The sequence below is a fragment of the Cervus canadensis genome, chromosome 15 (genome assembly GCF_019320065.1).
Source record: "Cervus canadensis isolate Bull #8, Minnesota chromosome 15, ASM1932006v1, whole genome shotgun sequence".
Lineage (NCBI taxonomy): Eukaryota > Metazoa > Chordata > Mammalia > Artiodactyla > Cervidae > Cervus > Cervus canadensis.
In genome coordinates this window covers 33,427,354-33,448,237 of record NC_057400.1, presented here as the reverse complement: position 1 = coordinate 33,448,237, position 20,884 = coordinate 33,427,354, and the positions used below count along the sequence as shown (strand labels likewise).

The window sequence follows — 20,884 nt, the reverse complement described above, 5'->3', positions numbered from 1 at the left end:
ACTATGAAGTGACAAGAGGGCTTCCTGACCAGAGGATACACCCAACTTCAGAGACGACCCTAAGCATGAGAGCCGTTCACATTTCCCTCCTCACAGGAACTCCTCGCCCCCATCCGCTCCACCGCCTCTCCGCCGCTGACAAGCAGCAAGACTCCAGCCTCAGTGCTCCCCAAGTAAAGGCCAGAGTGGGGCTGAGGCTGGAAGGGGCAGGTGAGCAGACGTGCGCCCTGGCAGGCAGAGGTCCTTTCCCCACAGTCCTCACATCCCACTCGGCCACTTTTATTTCCCAACCCAAAGCAGATGTGCTTAACGGTCCATGGCCTCCTAGGGGCCAGAACTGAGACTTAATACACACTCCGTGTCAAATAACCGCATAGCCCCGGGCTGGGGACTCCACCCACTGCCCCATAGGCTCCTGTGAAATCATGGTACCCCATATAGCCTGGGGGACAGGGCTCCACAGAGCATTTTCCCTAGTCCCATTCACATAAGGCAGGTGACTGAAAAGCAGAGTACCCTTCTCCATCCAAGAAGTGGGGGGAAAAAAAATTTTTTTTAAGACAACATAGAAAAATAAAAAAAGAATCTCTAAAGAATTTCCTAATTCCATTCAACCCTCTCTGTTAATACCTGACCTACTTCCATTTGATTTTTTCTTCCATATTTTACTTAGTTAAAAATCAAACTGTCTAGACAACTTATACCCTTTCTTTCCTAAACACCAAATTATCTATTCCTTTGAAAACTCTTCACAAATATTCTAACACTTGAAGGAAAGCTCACTGGAACTATTATTACAGCATATTTAATCATTTCCCCAAATGTCCAATCTTTACATTGTTGCTAATTGTTTGCAATGATAAATAAAATAACAGAATCCATACTTCTGACTCCTGAGGAAAGAGTCCTAGAAATGAACATACTGGGTCACAAGGTATGAATATTCCTAACGTTTGAAGTGCCTGCTGCCAAATGGTGTTTCAGAAAATTTGTACCAACTGATCCTCCCACTAGCAGAGAATCTTCGTCAAAATATCCCACCCCGCTTCCCAGAGCAGAACCTCTCTGCTCCAGGGTTTAATCTTTGCCAGCTGTCTTATCTCTCATATAACTCTTGTATTTCTTTTAACCGACTCACCAGATCTAAACTCTGAAGTTTAAATCCGTAAACTGCTCCTCGTTTACTGCTGTTCATATAGTTTCCAAGGGCCAAGATGATCTGGAGAGAACAAGAGAAAAGAGAAGCCCATCAGGAGAGCATCTCAGGCATTCCCCAGCCGAGGAATGCAATTGACAAGTCAGCTCTTCCATACGTGCATAATGCATAAAAGGAAAACTTCACTTGCCTCCAGGATTTTCTTGAGTTTTTGGGACGACTTTATAGAGACAGATGCTGCTATAATTGAGTGCAGTTGCTAGATTCCAAGTCAAAGGAAAGAAGAAGGGGGGAAAAAAAGACACATTAAAAATGGGGAACTCTAACTGAAAACTAAAAATTAACACAGAAGAAAACAGGCCTTCATTTAGAACTTAGAGCCTTAACGTTGAGATTCTATTTTTTCCTAAACATAACAAATTTAAGTTGTCCTGCTAGGTCTTAAGTAACTATAGCATCACAGGTAAGCTCTTCTCTAAATAGGGAGCATTATTAGAACTAGCTTATCATAAAATCTGTAAGCAATGAGACTTAAGAGTTAGGAGTCAACAGCGTCTTTCAATAGAATTCAATTCCTTGCCCACCAGCTGTAATCATGTAATACAATTCATATTTTTAAATCAATGAAGCTAGCCAAGAACAAGAACAAAACAAAATAGCAAAGAAATACAATCACTGTGCAGAAATTCTCAGAATACATGCTACTATAACCAGCAATTAACAAACATTTATTTAGAAACATAACTGGGAAAGAACTATTTATGATATTCATAAGCCTTTACCAAGTTAACACGAAGGAACAAGAGATGGTTGGCTATTATTTCTACATCACCACAGTGTATTGTAACAAACTTCCAAGGAAGAAGACTCCCACGGCAAATTTAATGCTTCCAATGAAAGCCAATAAGCCTGTTCACTAAAGACATGAGATCATTTCTAGAAATGAAGTTACATTTTCAGTCCTGCTAACCAAGCCAGAGGACTGGTACTTTGAGGAGGGAACCAAATTTGAGAAAATGATTTTCCTTGTTCTCTGTATTGAAGTTTCATTTGAAATCCAAAGGACATTTGCAAACACAGAAGATGGCATTCTCTGGGGAGAACAGCCACATGGAATAGGGAAATTCACTGTTTTCAAATTTACTTGACATACACAGTGAGAAAAAGATGGCGACAATAAAAATGTCATCTCGAAAGTTCTGGGAAGGCATCTTAGACTCCATGACATGAAGTGCAATTCTGCAAGAACCATAAAAGAAAACAACAAAAAATTCTATCTCTTTGCACCCCTCCATGCCCCTGCCAGAGCTGGGCCACTCACAGGAGTCAGCATTTGAATGCTTTCAGCAAAGTTCCCAATGAAGGCCATGATGGTCATCTTCTGCATGAGCCTCTCAATTTTACTGAACTGCATCATGAACCGGTCTTCATCCGACAGGTTTTCCAGGGGCTTCCGTTCCCGCTCATAGAGCCGAAGCACTTTTACCTCATTCTCAGTTGGCAAGAACCTCATCAAACATTCTACAAAGTCTACAGGCAAGGTCTTCAAGTCAAATCTGAAGACAGAAGTGGACATGTCAGTGTTAGAGAGAGAACCTCCTCCCCATCTGGTCCAGCTCATGGATGAGCTGATGTCTGCAGGAGGCTGACGTCTACAGATGTGAACATGCACGCTGGAGCTGGCTCCTGACTATGCATCAAGGACTTTCACTGGTCCTTCCTGGAAACCTGGACCACAACTGCCACAATCAGTTTTCAGGCTACTAGTAGCTCTAAGCCTCTGGAAACCACCAATAAGTGACAGGAGGAAAAAGCAGAAGGAAGGCTGAACGTCTGGTGGTTAAGTGGTTCAAGGACATTTTTTAGGCATGTGAAATACTGCTAATTAAAGAGATACAAATTATATGCATGATTACAAAATATCTGGTGAACTCTGTAAACGATTTCAAGTAGACCAGCAAGTCTGGGATATTCTTCCTTGTGTTTAGGAAAAATGCATCCAAATACCTATAATAAATGGATGTTTCGCTTAAATGCTCACATCCATTGAAAGAATACCAGGTCTTTGTGGACATATGCTCCATGTGAACTTAAGAAGTATGTGCTACTACCTCTGTTTTATTCTCTGGACAAACTCTGTTCAGCAAAACAGAATTACATTTAATCATGACAAGCAAAATAAATACAGACTAAAAACCATAATCCATACTAGGTTTCAGCACCAGAAATCAGAACAGAATCTCTGATCAAAATTTATAAAACATCAATGACAAATTAGCTCCTAAAACATCTGATAACATCCTTATCATATTTGAAAGTTACCACAAGTGAAAGAGTAGAAAAATTCTTCTCACAGAAGAGTAAATAAAACCAATGCCATCTCTGCAGTTCATAGATTTAAAAAAAAAGAACTAAACTTGGTTTAAAATGTCCGAAAAGTGCTAAGGAGCAATAGGAATCACATTCCTATTGTTATGAATTAAAATATGCATCTGTATCCTATTTGCATCTGGCATTGAGTTGAATCATTCCACAAATGCCATCAAATTTGTACTCAGCAAATCTGGATAAAATTCAGATACTCCACAGAAAACTGACATTTTCTCCCTTTTCTTAACATCTGCAATACTTCTCTCAACTTTCCTCTTATGTAAGTGTTGCTGTAGGCATATATAAGGGAGCTGCTGCTGCTGCTAAGTCGCTTCAGTCGTGTTCAACTCTGTGCAACCCCAAAGACCGCAGCCCACCAGGCTCCCCTGTCCCTGGGATTCTCCAGGCAAGAACACTGGAGTGGGGTGTCATTTCCTTCTCCAATGCATGAAAGTGAAAAGTGAAAGTGAAGTCGCTCAGTCGTGTCTGACTCTTAGCGACCCCATGGACTGCAGCCCACCAGGCTCCTCCATCCATGGGATTTTCCAGGCAAGAGTACTGGACTGGGTTGCCATTGCCTTTTCTGATATAAGAGAGCAGACCAAGATAATAAATGATGTCATGATCCAATTGTTGTTCTTCTAAGACAACTACTCAATCTAATACGGCACCCCCCTGGGCCATTTCTGGTCCACCATTTTATCCTAAATAATAGGATAATAGGATAACATAATCCTCCTGAATGCCCTGAACTTACACATGAATAGCTTTACATATCTCTTCAGCAGTCTTTCCAGCTTTCCTTAAAGTGATGGCAAGATTTTTAGCCCTGTTTGCTTCTAGTAATGTCACTTTGTTCGATCCTTTCTGCGTTATCTTCTGTTTGCTTGAAGAAAGATCAATGGCAGGACCTTGGGCTTTTGTCTTAAATATTTCCTCAAATTCATCCACATTTAAATCCTGAGTTGGAGAGGAATGAAATAAGCAAATTAGACCATACTTAAAAACGAAGTCAGGAAGCCACCATTTGGATAGTCTCTTAAACATCAAAAAGGTTACTTTTTCTACCAAGTATAATACTTGTTTTTGGCCACGGCTTAACTCTATTTCACTATTTGAACAACTGATTCCAACCAGTTAATTCAATTGCCTTTCAATTACTGGCTTGTAGGGATGGCCAGCACAAACCAAAGCTATCCACCAAACCAACTACTGGGTGTGATTATTGAGTCCTTTTTTATTTACAGTTCAATAGAAGGTTTTTATGCCCTTTTTATAAATTAAGGGCAGAGACTGTGTCACTTTTGTCACATACAGTGAAGATGTTCAAAACTATTTCATTTTAATGTCACTTGTTAAACACAGTTTCAGAACCACCTTATAAAAGAGCATTCAATTTTATTCTCCTTTTCTTCTTTTACATCAAGACACTTAAAACACTAGCTTTTATGGCTGAAATGTTCAAGTTAACACAGCACCCATCCTGGCTTTGCTGAACAGAGAAGGTCCCTTGTTTCTAACCAATGAGAAAGATACCTCCAGAATTCGTTCGTCATCAATTTCGTTGAAGACTGTGCCATTGATCTGGTTTGGCTTCAGGGCAACCCAGTTAAAAACTGGCATTCTGAATTTCGTCTTGATTGGCTTCTTAATTTTCACAGCTACAGAGGTCAGAGAGAATGCAATGAAGATTCCACCAAGACCCTTGAGAACAATCAGACAACAGTCCTTGCAGATGACACTCTAACCCTGGAGGAAGACTGGCAAGAGGTGGCCAGGTGTTTTTAAATATGGAAAACTTCATACAACGCTTTGGCCAGAGCAACTTGAGGTCTTCATTTGGCTGACTGATACAACAGTGTATTAAAGAGGCCTAAGCCCTGGGCTTTTTACTTCTATTTATTGCTTTAATGCAGGCAACTGGATGGCTGAAAGACAGTCACAGTGTCAAGACAATGCTTAGCACAAAGTGTCAGGGAGTGAAAATTATTCTTCATGTTATTAGATAGAAGAGAGGGCAAATACCCTGTGTCATTTGGTTTGACATGTGTGAACATGAGTGTAATTTTGACATCCTAAATTTCTGGCTCTTGAACATTTATTTAGGAAAAAAAAAAATCTTCAACGATGATCAGAGGCTGCAGATAGTATCTGCCTAAACCACCAGGAATGAAAGGTCCAGAAGGCTGCCTTTCAGCCACAGCAACACAACCCTATGGATGATTCCAGTCACGGGGATTATACTGGCTGCTGAGTTATTCCAAACAGACTAAGGGCCATGCATGTCCTCAAACAGAAAATGTATAAGAAGACAAAAAGGGTACTTAGAAATGGGGGTTTGCATTGCTTTTGTGAGAAGGGCTGCAGTCTCTGCCCCCTCTTTCGAGGAGCAACGCCTCCCCAGGAGTCAGCTACCTGCAACTAGAAGGTAAGAAGGCACTCATCAAAAACACTGGAAACCTCTTAATAGAGAGGAAGGGTTCCATCTCTGAGGGGATGGGAGGTGGGGGGTGCTAACTCCTCTTACTTTGGGGAAATAAGCTAAAAAAGATAATCCACTAAAAATTCCATTAATTAACTACACACCATATAGCAGTCTTCCTAAACCAACTAGCTATAAATATTCACCTTCCAAGTCTGTCTCAGGATGCCCACCACACTATTTGGGAAGGCAGGGAGAAGAAGGAAGTTCAGTCAGTACAGAATCAAAGAAATGCAACACACAAGTGGGCTTTTACCTGGCTGCCTGCCTGACTGCAATAGGGGGGACGGACAGTGCCTCTCGTTCCTCCAGAGTTACGAAGGCCACGGAAACAGCAGGAATGTCATCTGACAGATCCACACAGAAGCATGCAGGGACACAGAAACACAGCTTTCGCCACGCCAGGCCGTCCACCCCCAAATGTGACACCTTAGTCCCCACTGCCTGATGGCGACCACGTTTGTCAACACTGCCCGGGAAGAACCATGTCTGCCAGGGGCCGAAGGACCAGAACTCCCTCCAGTCTGGCACCTCAACAAAGTTCAAGGAGAAGAGGTAGGGGTTGGGGGGCAGGCTGCACCTTCCCTTCATAACCTGAGGCGGCCAGGTCAGCATCACCTGTTTCCATCATCCCTCCCAGGCCGCAGGACACTCCCTACAAGTCACTCCGTGGGCAGCCATCCTACTTCTAACTCTTTCAGCAAGATTAGGAATAAGCCTGAGATCAGAGCACAGGCAAAAAAAACATGTTCTCTTCAGAAAGGTTGTCCTGACCCTGAGGAGGTGGGGAAGGGGGGATGCAGTTAGCAGAGGAGGGGTCATTAGGTCACCATGTACCCCGTGCTCCCAGTGTTCCGGCTCTAGAAAGTGGCTGTGTGTGTGTGTCGGGGGGTGGGGTGGGGGAGTGATGGTATTCTGTGGAGACAGCCAGGCCCCAGGTGGAGGGGATGACCAGCACCCAGCTTGCCCTTGTTCTGGGGAGGAGCTTTTTTCTCTCCCTCAGGACAAATCTAAAACCCTTCCAGAGTTGAGGCCCGGAGATCCAACTATGAAAATAAAACTAGAAAACAGTCCTCTTTCCAAGGAGAAAGGAACATGGTGCTTGAAGTCCAGGATGTCTGCCTAAAGGGCCATAACCTCTTCTACAGATTCAGCTGAAACCTGGGTAGCCCTGGAACCACAACTGCCAGCCGGCACCGCGCCTCCCCATGGACACAGAGCAAATACAATGGCTCGATGGGAGATGGGGGGATGTCACGGCACAGTGTGACCCACGGGGACACATGGCAGACACTCAACACACTCAGGGAGGAGCAACCTACAGAAAAGCTTGATGGGCCCGTCTTTTGTGGAAGCAGAGAGAACAAAGAAAATACAGGAAAAAAAAATATTAGATATGGTTAGCGTCCAGCGGCTCAGCAGTTCACATACTCTTAGCAGAGAATTCCACGCTTCTGGGACACATTTCACAAGGCAGCGCAGAGCCAAAAATTCATTTCCATTCAGTCCTGCCTTAAAGACACCCTTACTATATATTATTTTTAATAACTCTTTTTTAGAAGAGAGGAAAAGATGATTTCATTACAGTGGTCCCAAACATCCGTATTGATCTGTACCAGGTATTCCATGAGATCTGAACAATTTTTTTTTTAATGAAAAAAATAATCAGCTGAACTCCCAATTCTCATTGTGAAGTTTGAAAACACATTCTTCCAAAGAGACAGCAAAGGGTACAGACCACCCAAGGGCCTGTCATCAACAATCTGACTGAGAAGCAAGAACCAGATTGATCCAACAGATTTCAGGAGCCATGCCTTACACTTTGAATGCATGCTTCACACTAATAATACTTTCTCTATAAAATGCAAAGCAAAGTCAACAAGATAAACTTAGGGACCTCCTCCTGGTCCCCTGACTTGGTCACTAAGAACATATTTGCTGATTGCCTACTGAAGAACTAAGACATCCAGTTGCCTGTAGATCCAGGAGCCTAGTGATGTCACAAGTCTCTGGCTTCCGGGGAGCCCTTGGCGTATCATCTCAGCTGTCACTTGGCTCTGTGGGGACATCCTGGTTCTGTCTGACCTCCTGGTTTCAGAAAGAGCGCGTTACTGAACACACTGGCAAAGCAGCCAGTAGCCCAAAGCAGCCCTCAAAATGGGCTATAACCACTAAGTATTAATGGTCAAATTAAGGGTGAGTAATGAAAAGAGATTAAAGGCCTTGTAGAAACTGCCCGATCCCAAGCTATCAAAGACTCACAAGGATCTCATAATCCTTACGTCTATAAGAACACCTTATTTATAGCTGTTCAGTGGGTGCTCATGGCACTAAAGAGGACTTTCTTCAGTCCCACATCCAGTCCTTCGAAGTGCACAATAAGGGGACAACCTCCAAATGCAGCAACCCCGGCAGGAGCCGTGAACGATCGGCTGGACACAGAGTCCCACCGTAAGACTGAGGCAAATCACCAGAGCCAACAAATTACAAAGATGGGGTAGGAGGAAGAACCCAGGCAAAACATCTAACCTGAGAGGCTGAGACTCATTCAGCAGGGAGTCCTGGACCTGCACACCTCAGCCTCGTGGCTCTTCTCTCGGCCAAGGCAGTTCTGAGGTCCAAGTCGGAGCCCAGGTGAATGGGAGTGGAGGGTGTACTGCACATTAGGTTCTACCAGAGAGAAAGGAAGCAGGACCACAGGAGAGATGCCATGGTGACACGTCTCACGGTGAGCGCTCCTGGAGCAATCAGCCCTGGGCCCAGGTGCATACAACAATGACAAGCTTCCACAACATCACTGAAAACAGCCTGTTGATGCAACAGACTCCTGCGGTTCCTTAAGAGGTCTTCTGTTTTCTTATGTTTCAAAATCCAACAGTCTCAATGTGACACTCCTTTAACTTTTGTCCTTCAGAAGCAATAAAAGTTCAACAAGAAAGCAGCAGATGAGGAAGATCTTGAAAAGTTGAAATAAGTCACTGGTTTACTGCCAACACGACTCTGAACAGGCATCTTGCATGACAGTTTTATATGAACAGGGGTGGTTTGCTGGTGTTGAAAAGGGCTTTAGTCACTAGGATGAATTAGTCCTAATGACTGGCCAGTCCAGCTGCCGATGGCACAGGCAGGCTAAGAGAGAGAGGCTAGGAGATGGCCTATAACTAAGACTTGGGGCGAAAGCCTCTGAAAACAACTGCAGCCTTGGAAATGAGACCACTAGAGTGCTAGTTCATTGGAAATAAGAGACCTCACGAAGGGACTGAAACAGATGAGGAAGCAGAACTATCCAATGTTACAGGGATGGCTCCGCAACACTCAGAGCAATTCCAAATGGCAGGAAAACAACTCTGAGGGAAAACGGCTTGCAATATTTTAGAAAAGAGTAAAAATTCCTTTTCATGAGTCAAAAATAAGAACTTAAGATTTCAAGACATTAGAGCAACTCTCTTGCTCTCAAGCCACACCGGCCCCGCCTTACTTCTGATGAGGGAGGAAATCCACACCCTGTCCTGGCAGCAGGAGGACCACGTGCATCATCAGGAAGCATCTCAAGGCAAGAAGATACTGCTGGTGGGACATTTCCCTTCAAAACTTAATTTTGCTAAGTGAATTGTGATGTCCTCAAATGCTCGGAAGAAATGCCTGGAAGCCCACATCAGGCAGTTACACAGAAAGGCATCTTCCTCTTTCACAGATGCCACTGAAAATACCTTCAAAGAAAAGAGCCATAAGCACTGGAAGCACACACGCAGTGTCAGAGCTTGGATGGTCCTGTTTCCTGAGCCCATAAAGATCCCTAAGAAGGTAACCTGTCTCTCTTCCCTTCTCTAGGTGGAGAGAGAGAAGGTGGGAAGACAGTATGAGATTGGAACTTCCACAACAAAGGCTACTGAGAGAAAAATGCCACCCCTGCACGACAATTTCCCCTCTAGTGGCTATATTAGCGGAAATGGTCTTACGTTAAGAGGAGACACGTGATTTTAGAAGAGACCTGGAATTGAAAAGAATGCCTCTAACTCTCTGGAGGTAAGACAATCGACTATACGTATTGAATATCTGGTTCTTAAATCTGTGCTCTTACCTGCTAATCCTGAGTTGAAAACCACTGTGGGTGAAGACGTTCCGGGCAGCGGGGGTGCAGAGGGAGGAGGTGGGGGTGGCAAGGGAGGAGCAGGCAGGGTATCGGCTGCGGGACCCGGGAGAGGGGGAGGGGGAGGAGGGGGAGGCGGGGGCGGAGGAGGTGGGGGAGGGGGAGGCGGGGGTGGCATAGGTGGTGTTGCTGGACCATTTTGCACTGGCAAAAGAAAAGAAACAAATGGGCTTTTAAAACAGAGGAATGGTTTCTCCTGCAACATGCCATGTGTACATAAAGTAACTGAAAACAAAACACTGAAAAGGACAAATGTTTTGTTTTTTTTTTTCTCCAGACTGTAAAATGTCCTCAGTGACAAATGGGGAGTATTCTACAGCATATGAAATGAAGGACTTACAACTTTAATCTCAAAATGTAAGCAGTTTTTAAAAATAAATAAAAGAGCATGCAAACAAAAGCAGGCAGAGGACATGAATTAACAGTAGGTAAAAAAGAAGAAATACAAATATCCCAATGTGACCTCAGTTCTCCTGCCAAGGCTTCTTACCTGCTTCAGATGCATCTGACGACAGAGGTAGTGGAGGGGGAGGAGGAGGCAGGGGCCCCGAGGAGGTGGCCCCCAGCATTGGTCCCACGGAGTTACCCACTGCCCCTTCGGACCCTGTGGGCAATGCGCCAGAAGCCACGACAGGGAGTATAGCGATGTCCCCATCCCCTTTCTTCTGAATTTTAATGGTCCCTTGTTTCTCCAGCTCATGAATCTTTTTTTCTAGGGTAGACTGTCTTTGAATGGCTTCTTCTTTCTCTTTGACCATTTTCCTTAATGTGTGAACCTGGGTATTTGCATCTTTGTAGATTTCCTGCAAAAGAGGCCATGGTCAAGAGTTTGTCTTCACATGACATCCATACGTATTACCATTAGATTGGCAAACTGAAGGTAAAGAAAATGGGGGAAAAAATTTAAAAAAAAGAAGAAGAAGAAAGAAAAAGGATACTTATATATAAATATAGAAAATCTATGGAATTCGGCCAGAACCTATAAAGTCTCATTGTTATCAACTGTTCACTGGTAATGCATGCAATGCATGCATTCTAGCAATTGTTACTGTTAATGTAGTTCTTTCCTTTAATAAATACAGCTAAGTCAGTTTTCCCCACAGGTGAAGAGGAAAAGGGCAGAGGTAACCCAAAAATAATTTTATAGTTGACTTGAGAATATCCTGAGGGTATTCTGGTAGTACAGCATGTTTTCCTTTTAGTTTTGTTAAAATTCAATTGTACTCCTAGATACATATCAGCTAACAGCAGACAAAAGGTCCCTATATCAAACTTGGATAGAAGTCAGACTGGGATTAAAAATCTGCAAATCATGGAATAATCCACTCATGAGTAACCAGGGGCTGACTGTTTTGAATGGATATTTCTGGCCTTCACAATGCCCCCTTGACCAAGCTGAGTCCAGTACAGCAATTGTAACATTTTCCCTTTGGTGATGCAGTTAACAAAACAGTCCAGTGCTGCCCTCCACTAATTACTTATTTCTGTCTAGGTTCTTAGCAGAAAACAAAGAAGTCACGACTTTTAATTCAAAGGCTGTCCTGGTTCCTTTTCTAAGGGGCCCACAGAGGCTCCAGTGAAAGGATTTTATGGAACTCACCCTCTGGGCCTGACACACGTGATCTCTCACCACAAACCTCTAGCAGGCAGGGAAACATTCTTCACACCCTGTCTATTATTAATAATCTGAGAGTCTGAACTTGAATTGAGGCCATATGCTACAACTTTGTCTCGATGCTGTGCCAGAAAACAAATTTCCTAGAGTTAACTGTGGGACCTGTCAGAATATCAAGCAACACACATAGACATGATAACCATCGCATAAAATGTGCCATGTCATTAATGGGGGCATAAAAGCCAGCCATTTGCCTAAAAGCCTTCCAGGCACTTTGGTGTTTTTATGTTCAAACACATGGATGGTACCCCATAAATACCTGACCTGTAAATAAAAACAATGCTAAAGCCAAGCAAAATAGCTGGGATTATCTGATAATAAAATGGATTGATTTTACTTTTGCCTTTTTTCTTTCTCTCTCTCTCTTTTTGGTGAATGCCAGTAGGTCTTGCCTGTGTTGTGATTTCACTGTTTCCAAGGCAACCACCAAACCTGGTTTCAAGCAGAAGCAAAGCAAAGAAATACAAAGAAGTGCAAGGTATAATAAAAATAAATAAGTGGCATGAATTAAATCCATGCTGTGTTTTTCTTTTCAACCAAATGGGTGATCCACAGAATCCACTCAGACTTGTCCAGATGGGAAAATATTGTTGCTCCCAATACCTGTGATAAGGAACTAGTGAATCCCTAGTATCTGATTGCACACACATATAAAGACATACTCTGACTATGAGTTACTTTGGAGTTTTACCTCTGAAATGGTTCCAGCAAATACGCTACATCCATGCATCCCTCTGCCGTGACCATGTATGTGTGCATGCTAAGTCGCTTCAGTCATATGCGACTCTTTGCAACCCGGTGGATTGTAGCCTGCCAGGCTCCCAGCCCATGGGATTCTCCAGGCAAGAATAATGGAGTGGGTTGCCATTTCCTCCTCCTGGGGATCTTTCCAACCCAGGAATTGTACCCATGTCTCCTGCATTGGCAGGCATGTTCTTTACCACTAGTGCCACATGGGAAGCCCGTGACCATATCTGGGTTCTATCTACTGGGCTAAAGCCAGAGCTGGTTCCCCACAATGCCCATCTGGGGCAGCTGCCACCATCATACTTACCCGAACAACATCCAGCTCCTTGTTCCTCTGCATGAGCTGTTTTTCCAGTTCCACAATCTTGGACATGGCTTCGTTCTCTGTGTCCTGCAGTTTTTCCGACAACTGTCAAGTTTAGAAAGGAAAGATTTGTCAGGACACAGGATCATTCTGACCAGGTCCTTGGCTTTCAGAAAGCGGAGCTCAGAGACATGAGGGGCCCCTCAGCGTCCTGCATGTGTACCCCGAATTGTTTTCTGAAATTGTTAATATTTATAAGATGGTCCTGAATACAAACTTGTTTCTAACAGGAATTCATTTACAAGGAACTCTTAACAAAACTCATGTGTCAGCTCCTTAGTGCTTCCATATACATAATGTGCCAATCTCCATTTCTGCAGGGGCCCACAAGAGTAGAGAATAGTGGGTGAGGGAGGTGGACTGGTCACCTTTCCCTCCCTAAGAAAGGGCTATTAGGCAAAAGGTTTTGAAAACTGTTGACTGAGAAAAGTTGGTTCTGTTACTTTGAGTTATCAGTTGAAAAAATACGACTGCTTGTTTTGACCCAAATTATCCCAAAAATAAAAGACATTTGGACATGCTTAGTTGCTCAGTTGTGTCTGACTCTTTTTGACCCCATGGACTGTAGCCCACCAGACTCTTCAGTCCATGGGATTCTCCAGGCAAGAATACTAGAGTGGGTTGCCATTTCCTTCTCTAGAGGATCTTCCAAACCCAGGGACTGAACACATGTCTCCTGCATGGCAGGCAGATTCTTTCCCCACTGAGTCACTGGGGAATTTCAATAATAAAAGTCATTTTGGAGGGGTAGTTCAAATAAACAGGTGGTTACTACAATAGCAGATTATTTAAGTAGGGTCATGCAGTGCTGGCTGAGGCTTCAGAGAAAGATGGGATGAGCCATCAATGAAACAGTTACTTTTCACATAAGGCTCTAAAATTGGGTGACTTCTGATTCCTTACATCTCACTGAGAATAATAGCAAGTAAAGAAAATCAGGGAGGAATGATGAGGCGGGAGAGTGGAGATTTACTGCTGACCAGGTTTAGAATACAAGATTGGGGTGGTCAAAAAGTTCGTATGGGTTTTCCTGTAACATCTTATGGAAAAACCCAAACAAACTTTTTGACCAAACCAATACATATTTTAAGAGAAGAGACAAAAAGAAAAGAAAAAAAAGGAAGAGCCTGTAAATTCTCTTTCTAAGCAGGTGCCAACTAAGTCAGCACAGCACTTAATAAAGGGAGGGGTTTTGGCAACTTGGCCATGAAAATTCCCCTTTTCAGACAGATGGGAAAAAGGGAATGACATGGAACACACACATATGAAGATATACTAGGAAATGCAGGGGAAAATAAATGCACTGTTCAGAGAGGAAAAACCACATCTCTCCAAAGAGACACAATCCATTTCACAATCAAGGGCATTTTCAATCAGAATTCAGCAAAAGAATCTGGTCTTCACAGTGTTTGGGTTTTCAAGAAGTACCATATTTCTGTTCATTATACTAAGAGGACACTCCTTGAAAGAAATGGGTATGTGGGAAAATTTGCTGATTTCCTTGAAAATGCTACTACTTGAGATGAATCTATAGAACCTAAGGACCCATGAAGCAGGAAGGTGAAGACCCACATCATAAGGTCACTGGATTAGCCTGTCGATGGCTTGCGTGGACATGTTTGGTACAAGGTACTCATGTTCAGAAGAAAAGACTTCACCAAACCGAAATATTTGAGTTGCATTCCCTCTCAGGTAATGCCAATCTTTTTTTTTTTTTAAACACCATCCTGTAATGCTTCTGTACTTATAACTAAAAGGGAAATCTAGATGCAGCAGAAAACGGAGCAGTGAATGAAGGCAAGGCAGTGAGTTTCACTTAGCTGTAAGTAACACACCTGCCTTCTTTGAAAGAGCCCAGAATGGCTTCAGGTTGCTTTCTAGCCCAAGTTGCAGCTCATTCCTAGACTCCACATCCCGCTGTTTGCTGTCATAAAAGCCATAAAAGCTAACATCTATTCTGTTTTGCACCTAGCCAAAACGTTAGCCACTTTTCCTTTTCTGAGAGGTAGTTACATGAGAGATGTTTTCTTCCAGTTCCTCCACCCTCTCCAAGGCTGCATTCTTGGTTTCGGCATCCTCCAGAAGAGCTCCCACATCAAACACATTGTCCAGGTAAGCCTGAATCTGTACCTGCAGTTTGTCACTCTCCGTGTGCTTCAGCTTCTAAAAAACAAAATGCAAGAGAACATGGTGTTAGCATAACTGTCAAATAGAACATAGTGACTCAACAGCCTACATATTTTTGTTTGTTCCTTCCAAGAGAGGGTTTTCTATCTCATCCTCCTTAGGAGAACTCTGGGATAATCATCTAAGAGGGTATCATCAGATTACTTTCTGGCACTTACCCTCTCCCAAATATACACACAGTTCTCCCTAATCCTTCCTGTAGATAGATTTCCCATGCAGATATATTTCAACCTAAAACATTTTTTATGCAGATGAAATCAAGATAATAGAAAAATCATAAGGGAAGAGCTGTAACATAAACCCTGAGGGGTATCTGTGTGGTAGAAGAGATTAGAGTGGGTGGTATCTTGCCTGGGTAGTGATGACAGTTCTGGTTGGGGGTGAGGTTGGGAGGCGGGAAAGACACTGATAGAGTTTCTTAGCCTTGGGGACTATTTTGGCACTAATTTCTTGAACCCATCCTCCATAATTAGATGACTAAGACACTTGCCCAACATGAGAAGCTCATGGCTCCCAAAGCACAGATTAGGAAGCATTCTGCCATCCTCAGCATTCTAGGGTCAGGCATCCCAAAGGAAGTCAACCAGCTCTAAGGTAAAATTAGAGGTTGGGTAATAAATCAGTCCATCTTTTTTACAAGTACTGTAACTCATGTTTCTCCCTGGGGAACAAGTGAGTGGTTACAATAATATCTGGCACATGGATGATGCCAGTAGACATCATCCAGTTACTGAACAGATAATGGTGACTTACAAGGCTGGGTTTTTGTAAACTAATGAAGCATTTATTATATGCTTACATTACTCTTATAACCACTCATATCTATCAAGGTTCAGCACCAAGAAGCCAGGAAGTTAGAGAAACAGAGTTTTGGAAACAATCTTACATTTTTAAGAGGAATTCTGCTCTACAAATAAAGTTTCAGGAAAATGGATCTTTCTCCTGGGTCTAATCTAGAATTCTACATCTTAGCTGTCTTGAAGAGAATATGTTCTATCTTCGTTTATGAGTCAGAAAAGAAAAAAATTTCTGAATAAGGGCAAAGTCTAGAAAAGAAATGAAGCAGCAGCTTAGTGGGATCCTTCACAAGATTCACAGTGAGTAACAGGTGCTGCTGTCACGACCTGTCACATCCTGTAGCCTGAAATGAGCTCTGTGCAGCCATCACAAAACGGAACCCAAAACACCATTAGGAATACACCCAACTTTCACTCAAATATTGCTACTCTCGGAGAATGTAGAGAAAGAGAATAGATGAACCCTAGTTCAAAGCAGGAGAAAACTATTGAATACAATGTGCTGTTAAATATATTAGTGGGTCTTTAACAGGAAAGAAATTTAAACAAACTTTTCAATGGAAATCTTTCATAGCTCCATCTGAGTAGTCATGTATGGATGTGAGAGTTGGACCATAAAGAAAGCTGAGTGATGCAGAATTGATGCTTTCGAACTGTGGTGCTGAAGAAGACACTCGAGAGACCCTTGGACAGGAAGGAGACCAAACCAGTTAATCCTAAAGGAAATCAATCCTAAATATTCATTGGAAGGACTGCTGCTGAAGCTGAAGCTCCAATACTTTGGCCACCTGATGCTTAGAGCTGACTCACTGGAAAAGACCCAATGAGAAAACTGAGGGCAGGAGGAGTAGGGGCAACAGAGTATAATATATTTGGATGGCATCATCAACTCAATGGATATGAGTGTGAGCAAACCCCAGGAGATGGTCAAGGACAGGGGAGCCTGGTATGCTGCAGTCCATGGGGTCACAAAGGGTTGGACATGACTGCGCAACGCAACAACAACAAACCTGAATGGAGCCTTTAGACAACATGAGGCCAGTCTACTCAAGGGCAGCCTAGCTGGTCTGAGAAATAAGGCCATGAGCTCAAAAGTAACCAACTCAGCGATTCTACCTTTCAATAAACTGAGGGTACCATCAGGGTAGTTCTCTGGCTTCACCCTTAACAACAATGAACTCTCCAGGTGAAATCTGGAGATGTCCAAGGGAATTACTTCTATTTTCTTCATTTCTAGAAACAGCCTTGAAACTGAGGTCAACAATTCTTGCCCTATTGCCAGCAGTCTTTCAAATTCAGGTGAATCATTCCTTATGCAAAACGGAAAACAAAACTGCCTAAGTGTCAAAGGACATCTGTGTACACACAGTTACTTAAGTCTATTTATGATTTTCACATCAACTTTGTTCCTAAGGGGAAGAATTTCAGGGAACCAGCTAAGCACTTCTGCAAGGGAGCAAGAGAAAGAGCAACTTTAGATCTCTCTTCTCCTAAGAACTAAAAGCAGAATTTCTAAAGCCACAAACACTTTAAGCAGAATTTAACAGCTACACAAGGAAGTCTCTAGTGTCTGTTTCCTCATTATTTCTTGATGCTCTAAGCATTTATGGAGTCCCTAGAGTAACTAAGAGCACACAGTGCCCAACAGACCTGATGAAGGGTGTAGCAAGACTTGACCCAGACAGCTCAAAATCAGAGGACAGCTGCACCAAGGCTCCAAGAGGTACTAAATGCTGTTGACAGAAGACAGTGTCAGGTCCCAGGAGACCTGCATGAATCCAGCTTCCCTGACAGATCACATCGCTCAGACAGGTTCTTTTAACTAGCTCTACAACACCTGACTGCATAGAGCCTTAGGTGATCTCTGGTCATTAAGGAAGTGCATCTTTGAGGGTCCATGATAAATCAAGTCTCATATTGGAACCAAAGCTTAACAGCTATACTTACATCCAAGTATTCGTCCAGGCCTAATTTGGTAAATTCATATTGGAGGTGAACTCTGAAATTCATGTCTTCTACTGAGTGAACTACAATATTAATAAACTGCATAGAGGCCACCTGAAATAAAATTGCCAACAGGTTAGAAGAGGTCCAAACTTATTTTCTCAGTGTAATCATAGGCATATACTTTCAATTTCACAAATCTAAGCTCATTTACCAATTTGCTTTTCCTTTGTTTCACTGATCTTTAAAAATATTTTACAATAAAAAAAAAATTTACAATTTTTAAAAATGCAAAAGCCCTTGTATAGCACGGGGAGCTCACTTTGATGCTGCATGATGACCTGGAAGGGTGGGATGGAGGCTCAAGAAGAAGGGGATATATGTATATATATAGCTGATCCACGTTGTTGTATAGCAGAAAGTAATACATTAAAAAGCAATTACACTCTAATTAAAAATAAGCTAATTAAAAAAGAATTGTTTTTTCAATGAAAAAAGATTTTAATGTGCAAAAATGCATAGCAGTACCACAATAAGATATCACTTCATATCCCCTAAGATGGCTTTAATCAATAAGACATTAACAAGTGTAGAAAAAACATGAAAAAACTGGAACCCTCATCCACTGCTGATGGGGATATAAACTACTGTCAAGCGGCCACTTTGAAAAGCTTGACAGTTGTTCTAAATGTTATTCAGAGTTACCATGTTACCCAGCAATCCCACTTCAAGACACATAATCAAGAGAAATGAAAAAAATACATCCACATAAAAATGGGTACACAAATGGCCATAGTAGCATTATTCATAATAACCAAAAAGTAGGGGGGGGAAAAAATCCCAATGTCCCATGAATGGATGGATTTTTAAAATGTGATATATGCATACAGTAGAATATTATACAACAATGAAAAAGATGAAGTCCTACACATGTTACAACATGAGTGAACTTGAAAACATTTTGCTAAGGAAAAAAAAGTCAGACACAAAAGACCATGTACATTATGATTCCATTCATGTGAAATATTCAGAATGGGAACATATGTAGAAAGACAGTAGGTTAATATTTGCCTAGGACTTGGGGTGGGAAAAATAACCACTAGTGGGTACAGAAACTCTTTGAGGGGCAACAAAATGTCATACATTAGATTGCAGTCATGAGGGCACAACCCTAGGAATATATTAAAAATACATTGACCTGCACACTTTAGATGTGTAAGTTGGATGGTATGTAGCTGTATCTCAGTCGTGTCCAACTCTTTGCAACCCCATAGACTGTAGCCTGCCAGGCTCCTCTGTCCATGGATTCTCCAGGCAAGAATACTGGGGTGGGTTGCCATTCCCTTCTCCAGGGAATCTTCCCGACTCAGGGATCAAACCCAGGTCTTCTGCATTGCAGCACATGTTTTACCTTCCAAGCCACCAAGTAAGCCCCAGTTACATCTCAGTAAAGGTATTTTTTAAAAGCCTTGTAGGCATATAGAACAAACTAAGTTATTACAGGTACACTATAAAAAAGTGACAATTATTACAAAGAAGAACATTTAAATCATCTGCAATCACAAGGTAATCTCTTCTAAGGGGGATGCACCATACCAACAGGAGAGCAATAGAACTTCTGATCCATTTTTCCATCTTAAACAACCAACCAGTTTCTATTCCATAAAAGTCCTGGATTTGCTACTTTCTTCCCACAGCTGCATCAGTGGCTCTGATCTGCCACAGAGAAAACCTGACCCCAGTTTCGTAAACAACAGGAGCAGAGTTTAACATAGCTATTTTATTTTCAGTAGGGACAGTCAGTTTATTTACAGGGAAAATCTCTCTCTGATGTTCTTCTTCTATAACCACCCAGAGACTAGAAAGGAGGTGTGACTGTGGGATCCAGATTCACATTTACTCTGCAAACTGCTTCACCCTTCCTCTCTCCCCCAAGCCCTTCTTCCTTTACCTTTATTAAATTATTGTTTATCAAGTTAGATTCTTCTTTGAGTGCATGTTATTCACTGGGTATCTGTGGAAGATGTGTCAACTCTCTAGGTTACATGGGACTCTGTTGTGATTTACTAAAAAAAATTACTTCAAGTGCCATGGGTCAATGAGCTAAAAAAGATTTTTTCACTTTTTTGTTTTCTTTTGCCCACCAAAAAATACTTAGAAAGGTCTTGTGCAACATCTGAAGCATTTATATTATGTTTTAAGGGAATATGTTGTTTGGGAGGTTTGACAACTTAATTGCATTCCCAAGATAGTTTATGAAAAGCCTCATTATCTGGAAAAAAAATATGGCTGGATTTTGGCATTTTTCTGTTACTCTTCTGAAAGTAGGTCTAAATGATCTGTGAGTATTATGATATGCTTAAGAGGCAAATATTTGCTAGATGGCATATGAATTGAGCACACAGTACCGATATACTAGCAGCATTTAAATAAGACTCCCAATGCATATATATGTGTGAATAAATGAACTGACAGGAAATATGCTCTCATTTGTCAACAGTGCAGGTGTTCTAAAGGGCTTAACACCATTTATAAACTCAGTAGAAACTCAAATGGCAGAGGGATCTGGTATGTATGATAAATGAGTGAAGTGGGTCATGTGTAATACAATAAGGAATGGTGTGGACTGTGACAAACTGCCACGGTTACCTTCAGACTTAAGGACTAGGGACTACTTGGCGCCAGCAGCTTATACTCTGTAAGAACAGGGACCAAGCATTACCAGAACTTATTAATTCTCAAGAAAATCTACAAATCTGTATTTTTAGGTCCAATTTCCAATTTTTTTAATGGAAGGACAACACTGTCAGACTAAACTCACAAGCCTGTATGTATGCTGGCTTCAGCCTGGAACCGCCAGTTTGCAACCTCAACCCTAAAGGAATGAACAAATTCCTCCTATGAAGGCAGAGAAAAGAACCTGGTCAGGTGAGCAAGGGCATGGCTTCTTTAAATCTTTGCCACCAAGGCCTTAAACACTCCAACAAAAATCCAAACAACAAGAACTTAAAA

General features: G+C 42.2%; 1 protein-coding gene across 5 annotated transcripts in view; it reads right to left on the bottom strand.

Annotated features, from left to right (window-relative positions):
- The window catches only part of FMNL2 (formin like 2), a 327,626-nt gene that overhangs the window by 15,136 nt on the left and 291,606 nt on the right, over nt 1-20,884 (bottom strand). For all 5 annotated transcript variants that reach the window (XM_043487455.1, XM_043487458.1, XM_043487457.1 and 2 more), the window contains 10 exons: nt 17,876-17,986; nt 14,958-15,107; nt 12,888-12,989; nt 10,649-10,961; nt 10,090-10,302; nt 5,063-5,187; nt 4,284-4,486; nt 2,478-2,712; nt 1,347-1,415; nt 1,139-1,219 (listed from right to left, as the gene is read on the bottom strand). In XM_043487455.1, coding sequence (XP_043343390.1) covers nt 1,139-1,219; nt 1,347-1,415; nt 2,478-2,712; nt 4,284-4,486; nt 5,063-5,187; nt 10,090-10,302; nt 10,649-10,961; nt 12,888-12,989; nt 14,958-15,107; nt 17,876-17,986 — 1,602 coding nt within the window. The remainder of the gene's footprint in view (nt 1-1,138; nt 1,220-1,346; nt 1,416-2,477; nt 2,713-4,283; nt 4,487-5,062; nt 5,188-10,089; nt 10,303-10,648; nt 10,962-12,887; nt 12,990-14,957; nt 15,108-17,875; nt 17,987-20,884) is intronic.